The sequence below is a fragment of the Accipiter gentilis genome, chromosome 25, assembly GCF_929443795.1.
Source record: "Accipiter gentilis chromosome 25, bAccGen1.1, whole genome shotgun sequence".
NCBI classification, from domain to species: Eukaryota; Metazoa; Chordata; class Aves; order Accipitriformes; family Accipitridae; genus Astur; species Astur gentilis.
This window is the reverse complement of record NC_064904.1, coordinates 9,858,192-9,870,819: the sequence shown is the minus strand read 5'-3', so window position 1 is coordinate 9,870,819 and position 12,628 is coordinate 9,858,192. Positions and strand designations below refer to the sequence as shown.

The following is a 12,628-nucleotide window of genomic DNA, read 5'->3' as shown; positions in this document are numbered from 1 at the left end:
CTGCTGTACATCTACACCAGTATCCCCACACTCCAAACGCCAGTACATTGGCTCAGTCTGGACAACTAGAAGCAGTGCATGTGGATAAGCTGTCTGCTGGGCTGAGCTAACAGACTTTCTCAATAACCTGGAGGCTGGAGAATGTGCTGTGGAGACATCAGAGTAGCTGGAACCATCCTGGTCCCGTTGTACTCTAAAGGGCAAATCCTGGTCCCATGTGGTCACATAAGGGAGGGGTGGACAAGACATTATCTAGAAGGGCTGAATGATGGTTTGGGTTTTTTTTCTTCTGTTCCTGTGCCCCCTCCATGCCATGATTGTGCATAACAAAGAGCTCAGTATAGATTACATTTTATGCCCATTGCCATGTATTAGCCCTGACCCAGTGCTTGTTGGGAAGCAGTGGACTCTGGCCATATAGAAGCTCATCATTTTTATAATGGAAAAGTGCTCAGGAAGACCAAAATGGAAGCAAATCAAGAAAGACCAGCATGATGAAAATCTCCTCTCAGATGCCTCATAGTGTGAAACTCTAGCAGTCTCAAGAGTAGAGAGTAGGTGTCTTTATTGTGTGGTTGCCACAGGTCTGATAGTCCTTTATGGCTCCTGGTTCAGCACTGCACAGTAGCCCTGTCTCTGATTCTCTGTTGCCTTTGGGACGTGCAGATGGCTGATGTCTGGTTTGCGCAGCGCCTACGGACACTTGTCACAGCAGCCTTACAGGGTTGTCCAGGTTTTTCAGCTGTAAGTGCTCTATCTTGCCTTACTAGTATTCCTTCAGCTAACTGCAAGGCATGAACACGAGGGAAAAATGAGATACATGTTTATGTTGTTCCATCTTTGCATCAGCACGTTATATATAAACTTCTGTCATCAGGATCGCTTAATCTGAGATTAAGTGTGTCTCACTGAAAAGTGCTTGGCCTCAAGTTTTGAAAGGGTCAGCATTCAACCTTTTGCATGGGAAGCGCTCCTGAACCAAATGGTCTCTGACAGGCTACTGTGCCAGCGAGGCTTTTGGCGTCCAGTGAGCCTAGCAGTCCCACCTGCCAGCCTCCCCGAGGTTTCTACATGCCATGGAAATGGGAAGGGTTTATCAGTATTAATGATAAACAGACACAGTATTGCGGTTTAACTAGTATGCAAAGATTTCCTGGTGGAGAGGAGTTAATCATGTGTTGCATTTAATATTAAACCCTAGCAAGTTACTTAATGGCCGTCACCTGCAACAAATGCCATCTACCTGCATTGCTGCTTGCAGACACTGTTGCTGCCAGTTGGCAGTTACTACTCTGAAACCTCTCAAATGTAATCTGCAATCCTTGTTAGCTGCCACAAAAAGAAATAGGTTGAAAACTTTCATTGTTCTCAAACTGCAATATAAAGCATCTCTTAGTCATTTTCCCATCCCATTAAAACTTTTTTTTTTTTTTGTCAAAGTGGCCTCAATTTGACCAGACTGAGGAACAGATTTGGTTGTTTTACATTTCTTCATCTCTTCTGTTGACTGCAGTAACTTATCTCTACCAACTGCATGACTGAAAATTTGAAGTGAAGTGGCTTGATTTATTAAAGGGTTTTCTGGGTTTTGGACAGATGCCCCTAAGCAGGACATTAAGCTACATAAAATTGTATTTCTGTAACAGATTTTCTGACCAGGTCATTATATCAAGTTATTCTTTAGAGTGGATATCCCAGCGCTTTGTGTAAAAAAATTTTGGTACCTGTCTAGGTACCAGAGAACGATTTCGAGCACGTTAGCATTTCTAGTGTGAAAACCATAATTTCAAAACCTGTGAAAACAAGGACAAAACCAAAACAGCAGAACAGCCCCCCCTAGGCTTTCCAGAGTTCTTTATCAAAAAGTTTGGCTGACTTCAGAAAGACGCAAGCTTTTACTAGAACTTCCCCACCACTTCGAAAATCTCTCAGTTGTCTGAATACTCCTGTCCTGGTTTCAGCTGGAATAAAGCTAATTTTCTTCTTAGTAGCTGATATAGTGCTGTGTTTTGGATTTAGGATGCGAATAATGTTGATAACACAGTGGTGTTTTAGTTGTTGCTAAGCACTGTTTATACTAAGTCAAGGACTTTTCAGTGTTTCAAACTGCCCTGCCAGCAGAGGCTGGGAGTGCACAAGAAACTGGGAGGGAATGCAGCAAGGACAGCTGACCCAAACTGGCCAAAGGGGTATTCCATACCATGGGATGTCATGCCCAGTATATAAACTGGGGGGAGTTGGCTGGGGGAGCACTGCAGCTCAGGGATTGGCTGGGCATCCATCAGCAAGTGGTGAGCAATTGTATTGTGCGTCACTTGTTTTGTATATTCTAGTAGTAGTAGTATTTTCCCTTCTTTTTCTGTCCTATCAAACTGTCTTTATGTCAACCCATGAATTTTACTACCTCCCCCCCCCCCCCCCCCTTCTCTCCCCCATCCTACTGGGTGGGGGGGAGTGAGTGAGCAGCTGTGTGGTGCTTAGTTGCCAGCTGGGGTTAAACCACAACATCTCCTCGTGGTGATTTTTGCCCCTTCGTCCTCACAAGAGGAAGAATTGAGAATATCTCTTTTCTCGTCATCTTTCACAGCACTTGTCTAATCTTTATTGTCTAACCTCTCTCAAGCTGGGCTGAAGTCGGCCAACAGGCTCAAAAATTGTTGGAAGGGTTGCAGGGCATGACCACATCAACCTGCTTCTTTAAGTAGTGCTTCATCTCTCTAAGCTTCTGCAAACTTCTCAGGGTTCACTTCTATAAAAACCTTCTCTGCGTCCTGCACTCAGTACCTGCCACTGCTTGCAAGGTCACATGAAGTTACGTGTATTGTCTCCAGCATTTGTTTATAGTATATACAGCTGCACGATTGCAAACCATTATAATCTGATTTTATTGCATTGGTATTATACTGTGACAGTCAGATGATATTTACTTTTATATTCATAAAATGGGCCTATTAAACTTACAGGGACATGCTGTGTAACCTCAGGGTTCAGTATGAGTGACTTGTCCTACAGTCTTATCTGTGTAAGCTGTAATTATTGAGAAATGCAGAGTATGAGTTAAAGGAGGGAGGCCAGTAGGTGGGTAAAAGCCATAAAACAGTGAAAAAATTCATGTGCAAGTTAATACTGGAAGTGACGAGTGTGAGTTTGTAAAGAAGAGACCTGAAGCAATGAACAGCACCTAGAAGATAAGCTGTACTTCTGTGTATTTTCTTTTTCTTAAAAGGACAAATGAATGGCCAGTAGAACCAAAGATCAGCAAGCTGGTCCTGGCCTAACAAAAGTCAGACTTGGCAAGCTTAGCCCATGTTTCTCTGATGCTGTATTGCGGTATTTGTGAGGCTGCATGAAGCTGTTGTGTGATTATCTATGTGACTTTCATGCCTGGTTTTGGTATGTGACTTGGAAACAGGCTAATTAATGGGAATAGAGAAAAAGTTTCTGTGACTTACAAATTCCTGATAATATTGCTGACTTTCTTGTAATGTTACCATGTGCAAAGAGTTGTACATGTTGTAAGCACTGGTGAACACTGAAATACTTAGGAATTTTTTTTAATGCTACATTTGTCATCTAACCACAGAGCAAAACCTGGCAAGCCTGTTGCTCAGCCCTCTTTCCTCTGCTAGTATGTCTGAAGCAATAGTGTGAAAAGGGCTACAAAGAAGGCAGCTGCATCCCTTTCGTGGAAAATAGCATCTGGACTCAGCAAAATAAAAACGGAAATTAAAAACTCAAGAGAAGGTGCTTCTTAGAGCTTACATCTGGTGGGTTTTGGCATACTAATGCTCATCATTGTGAAGCAGTACTCATCGTTGTGAAGGCACATGATGCCACATATTGACCATCAGGGTAATTTTTTTTTTTATATGTCTATATATCTCTCTCTATGTCAATCACAATTGGACATGTTGCTGGAAGTGAGAATGGAACCTGTACATTAGTAAAGCTCTTACTGTAGTGGCAACTATACTTTGGAATTGCCATTTTCTAAAAGTAGGGCCTCAAACATAGGGTGATAAAAATAGAGTCCCAGTGGTGATTATGTTTACTTAACTGTGATCTAATGAGATTTTTCTCTGCATTTTTCTCTTTAGCAAAATATCCAGAGATCAAGACTCTGATGGGACCAGATCCACATTTAAAGTGGATTGTATCTGGAATGGTTTTCATGCAGTTTCTAGCATGCTACCTGGTGAAAGACTTATCTTGGAAATGGATTTTCTTCTGGGCTTATGGTTTTGGGGGTTGCATCAACCATTCACTGACCCTAGCCATCCATGATATTTCACACAACGTCGCCTTTGGGAATAAGCAGGCCAAGTGGAACCGATGGTTTGCAGTCTTTGCCAACTTGCCGATTGGCATCCCTTATTCTGCCTCCTTCAAGAAATACCACATTGACCATCATCGGTACCTTGGTGGGGATAGCCTGGATGTGGACATTCCCACAGACTTTGAGGGTTGGTTTTTCTGTACACCACTTCGGAAACTGCTTTGGCTTTTCCTCCAACCGCTGTTCTATAGTCTGAGACCACTGTATGTGAACCCCAAAGCAATTACACGGATGGAAATTTTTAATGCTCTCGTCCAGTTTTCTATAGACCTTATAATTTACTACCTTTGGGGGCTCAAACCTATTATTTACTTAATAGCAGGTACGATTCTTTGCATGGGTGTACATCCCATTTCTGGGCACTTCATAGCAGAACACTACATGTTCTTAAAAGGGTATGAGACATACTCTTATTATGGACCTCTGAACTGGCTCACCTTTAATGTAGGCTACCACATGGAGCATCACGACTTCCCCAGCATTCCTGGATGCAGATTGCCAATGGTAAGTATGGCATGAGCATGAGTGAATTGCATTTTTATAAAAGCTGCTAAACTGTCTCAAAGAAATCACTCCAAATCATAGCAATGGATCAATTTTAAAAAGAAAAAAAAAAAAAAAAGAAAGCTTTTTGGATTTGTTTTGAATTCTTTCATTTTAAGCAGAAGATTGAGAGAAATGGCTGCCAAGCTGCTGTAATATTTAGTTTATTTGATGGAAACAAGAACATCTGATCCTCAGAGGCCTTGAGGAATACTTTTTTGCATGATAAAATCCTCCAACAATGCTCTAAATTTCTCCGTTTCCTTCCCTCAGCCACCAGGTTTTGTCTCTTTGAAAGTTTAAAGGCCCATCTAAAGTGAGGCAGGTGGCAGTTACTACTTGGAATTTGTTTAATGATCAATCTGCTAACTATATTGCTTGATTAACATCAAACAAAAGTCTTTCTATTTTTGAGGTGACTTAAGTATTGGGGCATGTTCCAGCCTGACACAAATAGCACTGGAAAATAAAGCCCCACTCTACATGACTTGTTTTAGCTCTGCTGCCCCACCCACAGAAACTGAGGATACCTGATCTGTCATTGGGAAAGTGCTGTGGCTTTCCTCTTTTGAAAGTCAAGCTCCTTTTTGTTTACGTTTTATCAGTTGTGGGAATCAAATTTGCAAAGCCCAGGTGTCTAGGAATGGTTTTCAATTTCCCTCCAGGTATGTAGCTGCTCTCCTGGGTTTTAATACAAGGGTTCCTCAGCAGGTGCTCACAGCGTTAGGGGTACGTGACTTCGGAGTACTTACTCTTACATACAAATCCTCTGGCGTAGTAGGAAGGAAACATCTTCTGTCTCTGGTCTGATGCAAAGTTGGTGGCTACTACTGCAACATCCTCATGAGGCGGAGGTAGAGCTGAGGAATCTGAGGTTCAGGAGCTGTGACCTCCCCACTACTGCATAACACGCACAACTCTTACAGTGGTACATCCAGGCAAAGCCTGCTTTATGAGTTAATGTTCATCACAGAAACGCTGTCTGAGAGGAGGCTCAAAACGAGAGGAGAGTTTCTTGCGGTGTAGAAGAGCGTGGAGAGCCTCTACCTAGCCTGCAGCTGTGTTTTAACGCACCTCCTTTACTGCTGAAGTTCTGTCCTGGAGAAGCTGGCCGCTCCTGGTGGGCTCAGAGCCGCTGGTAGAGCAGCCCACGTTCGCAGGTGAAGTTCTCCTGTCAGGCACTCCCATTGCCGATACACCCGATAGCTCAGCTGGGAAGTGCATGAGTTTAGTTTTAGTTTCAAATGTTCAAACTTGTTAGATAGGCTTAGATACTTAGATTACTGAAATGTAAATAGAAGAAGAGAAGGAGGTTAGCTCTGTATCTTACACAAGGGAGGTGAGTGACTAATTGAACTTGCTGGGACTGTTGCTCCAGACCTGATTGAGACCTGAAAAGCTCTTCCCCACCCACACCACAAATAGTTCAGCCTAATTCCTCGAGGCAGCGCAGCAGCTGGAAGTGTCTGCCCTCCTGTGTAAAGAGGATAGAGTTATTAGTTGAATTTCATGGGCTTGTGTTCATGTGTTTCTAGCTCTTGGGTAACTGAGACTTGCACTGCTGGTGGAGGAGATACGAGGCTTGTCAATTGTTGTTGCCTGACAGAACTCTATGGAAAACTTTGAGTCTTTGACGAGTGATCAATTACAAGTGAAAATCTATTAGGAAGTGAAAATCCTTTGGCAAAACCATTACTGTAGAAAATCCCTTGTCCATTAAAACAAGTTGGTTATTCTTTTCTGCAAATTGAGAAGAAAAATTCTCTGCCTCTTTGGCGGAAGGAGATAAAGGGACAGATCCTCTCTGGATGGCTTTAAAGATTGAACTTCATGACAGGTAGCGATAGAAACCTCCCCTCACTCTCCTCTGCTTAACCTCCCAGCAAATTCTTCACTTGGCAAAGGTCTAGGTTTTTCAGATCTAGTCTCTCGGGCACTTGAACTTTTAATAGTTGAATTGTGTAATATGGATGCCCTCTCGGTATAGCTATTTTTATTTTTAATTATTGGCAAGTAGAAAGTGGAATATAGATCTTTTTTGGTTTCTGCATGATTGAGAGCAGGGGAGAGCAGGGGAGAAATAGGATCAGAGAATAACTGGATCTTAATCTTGAAAAGTAGCTGGCTCTTCCACTTGCTTATCAGAAAAGTGAATTCAGCTTTGTCCTTTGTTACAGGTGTGTCATTCAGAATGTTCCGAGTAATGTGTTTGCCACTGGAAAGACCTTTACCCTAGAAGTGTGACAGATTTGAAAGAGGAAGAATCAGGCTGTGCTGTAAGCTTATAGGTACTACAGATGAGTGACATGAGTGTGCAGTAAGAATTTGTCCCACTAGTATAATGAGAGATTACACAAGAGACCATGAAATTTAACATCATAATGAAGGACCTGCTCTAAAAAAAACCCCTATAGACTTAGGACTAGATTTGTCTTTGCATGAAGCCTTAGAACTATAAAATTGTTTCCCAAATGAGTAAAAAGATCCATCCTTCATTATCTGAAGGATTGAATATACTTATGGAGAGAGGGGACGGGAGGAGGAACCCAGTACTCTTCCTACAAACTGCAATAAGAACTGCAGCATTACCAGAGGCAAACTAGTTACTCATTAAGCTTGTGGGAAAAGGAAAAGACATGGTATGAAACCAGATTTATTAGACAGACAAGACTGGAAAACATGGTAGATGTGCTGGTGTTGAATTGCAGATTTCATTAACCCTGTGATGGCTAGGAGGACTAGCTTGAGTGCTCCCCCCAGTCAAGGACTATGGAGGGAACTTCCATAATATGCCTTCCAGCATTCTAAACATAATTTTCCAGCTTCTTATCATAAGGATCTCTAGCTTCTGTATAGCCCTAGGACAAAGGGTCTAAAACAGCCATGGTGAAATATTAGGTTGCATTTTACTCTTGTGCCTATCAAATACAGTGGAGTAGGATTGGGGTCCTGTTGCTGTGCTCTACAAGCACAAAACCAGAAGCAAAGTTTCAGTCTAAAAGATGTGATTTCTTACCTACCACCTTGAGGTACTTGAAGAAAAGCCTCAATATACCAGGTGCCAAGTGCCTAATAAGCTTCTTGCAGACTTTGCAATCTCTTGTTATCTTTCCATGATAACTTCTATTCACAAACTAGCAATGAGATAAGACACTTGAGGTCTGTAAGGAGGAAGGGAGGGAGAAATTGAAGCAAATGGACAATCTCCAATGCAATATGGAGAGCTTGAGGGGGAAATCGGGCACAGGATTTAGGAATACTTCATCACAGCGCCATCCTCTTTGAGACGATCTATGATCTGGCTGCAAAACTTGCTACCTGGGAACTGCCATCCGCAGGTTTTGTACTGCACCCAGCATGCAACATGGAGGATGACTCTTCCAGCCTCAAACATACTTAACATGTAGTTTAATGTTGCATTTAAAAGGGAATCTGCATTAAACCCCCATTACTTTCTGCCCTCCCTTCCCCGCCCCGATTTTCTGGTAGGAGGAGATAATTTTGTTTTACATATGGACAGGCTGAAAGAAATTACAATAGATGAGCTGGTTTTGTTGGGGAATCTTTTGCGTAGATCCATTGTAAAAGAGAAGACACTTTTCATATTCTTGCCTGCCATGTGATAGCAAAATGGGAACATGCACCTAAGAAACCTCCTTGTCTTTTCCATAAGAAAACTGTTCGGAAGCCCTCCCTCTAACTGCATTCATTGAATTTTCCCTTTTCCCCATTCCTTTGTCACAAATATTTTATTGCAGTTCACCTTCTCCTCCCCGTTGTTTCTCTACATCTCATACAGTTGTCCTGCCCCGAGCACGGGGAACTTGCCAGTGGGACAAGTGCTGCCTGCCTTCCTGCGCGAGGTGCTGCTGGGCTCAAAGCCAAGCAGAGCAAAGACCTGCTCTGTGTAGGTGTGAGTCACTGTCCTGCAGCTGATCTAGGGTAACACACTCCAGTGCGAGCCCCTTGTCATCTCTTGTGGTTTCCATACCGACCTTCTCATTCAGAGTGAGCTGCCACCGTAATCTGCAGGAACGTGCTAGATGGATACGCTTGGTGAACAAGCAACTCCTCCACCACCTGATGCTGGCCAGCAGCTTGCCAGCCATGACTGGGCTGCCTGCTTCCAGAATATGGTGTGTATGATCTTCTTCAGAATTCACTGCTGGCTATTTTGAGAAATCATCTTAATTATCAAATAATACTTGTATTCTGGGTGCCTATTTTAGATCTGTAATACAACCACAGAATATGCGTATGGAATATATTTAAGTGCAAGTTTCCAGACCTGTATGTTCTGTCCACCTGAGCTCTTCAGCACTATGCCCAGGTTACATTGCTGCTCTTGTTTGCTGAAAGTGCGGAAACTATCGGGTTGAACGTAGACAGACTGTTTATTGGCCTCTTCTCTAGACCATTTTTTCCTACTTCATCACTGGGGTCCTTTTTAGTTAGCCTTTGGTGCCAGAGGGCACAGCCGCTGCCTGAGACGTTCCTAGGAGCTGAATTGGTTTCTGTGCATCTCCAGCCCTCTACTTCCATGTGCAAGGGGCAATACAGAAAGACTTTCTGAAGCCCTCAGTGGTCAGAATCTAACATGATCAAGAGCTCTGCAGAATAATGTGACTAGCTGAGAAAACATGTCTGGTTCAGTCCATTGTTTCTATGGGCAAGAAATATATGGGGGTTCTGGAGAAGAGGGGAATGGTAGGCTTGCTGTATGAACTTTGCTAGTATAGATGAGGACTGAATTACTGTTCCAAGTCAAAATTCAGGCAGAACTTCTAAAACGGAGGTAGGAAGGAAGGTCTGTAAGCAGCACTGTGCTAGGGAATGACCAAATCGGAGCTGGAGTGAAGCTTTTGGGGCTGGCTATCTGAGACCTTCTTTGTGTTTGCATAAGGCCTCATTAGTGGCTTTCATTCAAGGGAGTCAAAGGAGCTTACTATCTAAATAGTCCTCCCTCTCATCCTCTGGCTATTTCAGTTCACCCAGCTGGGAAAAGGGAGGATACAAAACCCAGATTAGATTATTTCTGACTGTGGTGGTTACAGAAGGAGCACAGTGAACTAAATTTGCTTCTCCAGAGATCTTACCCCGTGCCTGGAAATCACTCTTCTTCCAGTCGTTAACAAATACCTCTAAGGGGAAATGCTGATATTGTCTGAATCCCATTGAAAATGAACAACATTTGAAGTACAGACCAACACTTCAAAGCAGGATATAGGGAATTATTAGGAAGTCAGAGGTATTCAGTGAAAGGCAGAATACAATCAGACCTGAACTGAATCTTCCACCTCCAACGCAGCACTACCATGCCATGAGCACAAAGAACGCGTAGGGGCTGAGGTACAGAGGTAAAAGATCTTAATGAAACTTGTACATTACCCAACTTACCTCACAGGGAAGTATCTGTAAGGAAGCTGAATTCACAAGGAAACTAGCAGGGAGCTGTACTGGTTTATAATGTAACTTTTGCTGGGATTCTTACCTTTTCACAGTCAAAATGCTGTGTTAAGTTTCCACCATTACACCTTGGATGCTGATGAGATCCTCCTCCCAGATGGCAATTTCTGTGTAACCCTTTTGCTCTTCACTGGAAGTCCGTGCTGTGCTCAGCATGGCTGGCTTTAAAATTCTGCAGGGATTTTAAAGAGAGAAGTCACGCTGTCCAGCAAGACAACCTACTCTAGAATAGAGCTTTGTTTGTCTAGGAGGTGGGGCTGTAATAAAACCATGCCCAAGCAGTTTATGTGCAACGGAACAATAGTTAACAGACTCTGCTGCTTCATAGGTGTGTTCAAAAAGCAGAGCATCTAGCTGGAGCAGGGACTACTGATAACCTGGGAATCCTGGGAATCCCCATAGTCCCCTGAACCTGCCAGATCTGAAACCTCTTTGTCCTCTGGTTCTGGCCTTACTCCCACTACAAGCACTACCCGCAATGATGCACAATGCTTCTCTGATGGCAACAGTCTTAAGACTTGGGGATCTGTAACAGGGATGAAATTTTATTAGACTTGTGATCTAATAATGAATCTTGCAGCATTTTTAACAGCAGACTGAGGAGAACGGGCCACCCCTGCAATTTCCTCTGCCTGCTGGAGGAAGCCGTCTCGCAGATTTGTATCACAGTAGCAGAATGGAGGAAAGAAAACGAAGTGTAGGCAAGGCTGTGTCTGGCATTTTCTCAATTGGTATTTCTCTCCTACACGGAACCCTCAGCAGATGAGTATTACGAGTAGCAAACAGGGCTTTAAATACAGCGTGTTGGAGTCTTGGCAATGTATAAGGTGGATTAGTCATCTCATTGTGGAGATCCCCCCACCTCTGAAATGAGAGAAAATAGTTCTGACTGAAGGCAGCGATCCATCGTTTTTCAAATTCTGACATTGTGAGGCAAAACTTACATCAGAAATCTGCTAAGAAGTATCTAAACGTATTTAAGTACATCTCATTTGGCTGAACTTCAGAAGCTCACAAGCAATAACAAGTAACTTCAGGTTATGGCTGTGCTATCAGATCTGAATGTGAAGACTGAAACACACCTGACTCTGTGCAGCTAAACAGCTCGTTCTCTCTCTTCTTCTTCCAGGTGAAAAAGATTGCAGCAGAATATTACGATAACCTCCCACATCACCAGTCCTGGATTCGAGTTCTGTGGGACTTTGTGTTTGATGACGCTATTGGTCCTTATTCAAGGGTTAAGAGACTATGCAAGCTGGCAAAAGAAAGCTAACGGACTAGCTCCGCCTGCTGCATTGATGTTTTGTTTGTTCATTTGAACGACTGGAGTTTTCTGCAGAAGTAGAAGGATGTTTGTGTGTGCTGAATTAGCGTTGGTGCATGCTCCTTAGACCAAGAGGATGAATGTGAAAATGAAGCAATTGGATGCACTATTTTAGACTATTGATACTTTTTAATAAAGGATATTTGTGTATGTAACCCTGAGAAACTAGATTAGAGCGAGCTATGATTATATGAACCTTTGGTCTAGGCTTAGAATTAACTTCCTGGGCCACGTGTGCCTACGTCTGCAACGGAGAATGCTTGGTGCGTGTATGTGTGAGCATGCATGTGTGTAGTTCAGGACTGGTTTCTCTTCATGCCAGATTAGGTGTAGATGCTCCGCGTGCACAGGACTGTAGAAGCAGGGAGGACTGGCACGCAGTAGTAAATGATACTTTCTGGAGAACACAACAAGGGTGCCTTTAGCTCAATGTCTTATCTAATACCTTCTGATAATTGCCGGTAGCAGAGGTTTTATATATGCAACAGAATATGTGTATATTTTTGTACATTTGTATCATTGTTTTAGCAGCTGCTGTTTGACCTTTATTCAAGGGCTTCGTCTAAACCTTTTCTGAATGCATTTCTATTCTTAGGATCTAATACTCAGTGTAGCTAACTGGCAGAGCTGAACTGTGGCATGGAGAAACCCTTCCTTTAGTCTTCTGCTCGCTGCCTGATCGGCAGCGTGGATGTGCTCCTGGAGGAACTGGGAGGTCCTTTCTCACTCACCTTTTCAACAGTATTCATGTTTCTCATCCTTTTCCTCACTGTAAGTTCTTCAGGGAATTACATTAAAATTACAGAATTTTAATTGCTGCTTGCCAAGGTTGTTAATATTCCTGATCACTTTTCTTGGTCTTCTCTATATTATACCCCTTTCTGTGAATAGGAGTTGGGAGTATGCGTCAGTGAAGACATGGAGACCTTATAGTGATATTTGTTCCTAACCACTTTCAG

General features: G+C 42.9%; 1 protein-coding gene across 1 annotated transcript; it reads left to right on the top strand.

Annotated features, from left to right (window-relative positions):
- The first annotated feature begins 3,720 nt into the window (after window positions 1–3,720).
- DEGS2 (delta 4-desaturase, sphingolipid 2) lies at window positions 3,721–12,026 on the top strand. Its single transcript, XM_049828953.1, has 3 exons — window positions 3,721–3,852; window positions 4,098–4,840; window positions 11,475–12,026. The coding sequence occupies exons 1-3, from the start codon at window positions 3,828–3,830 to the stop codon at window positions 11,616–11,618; spliced, it is 912 nt and encodes a 303-aa protein (XP_049684910.1). The 5' UTR covers window positions 3,721–3,827; the 3' UTR covers window positions 11,619–12,026.
- The last annotated feature ends 602 nt before the right edge of the window (window positions 12,027–12,628 follow it).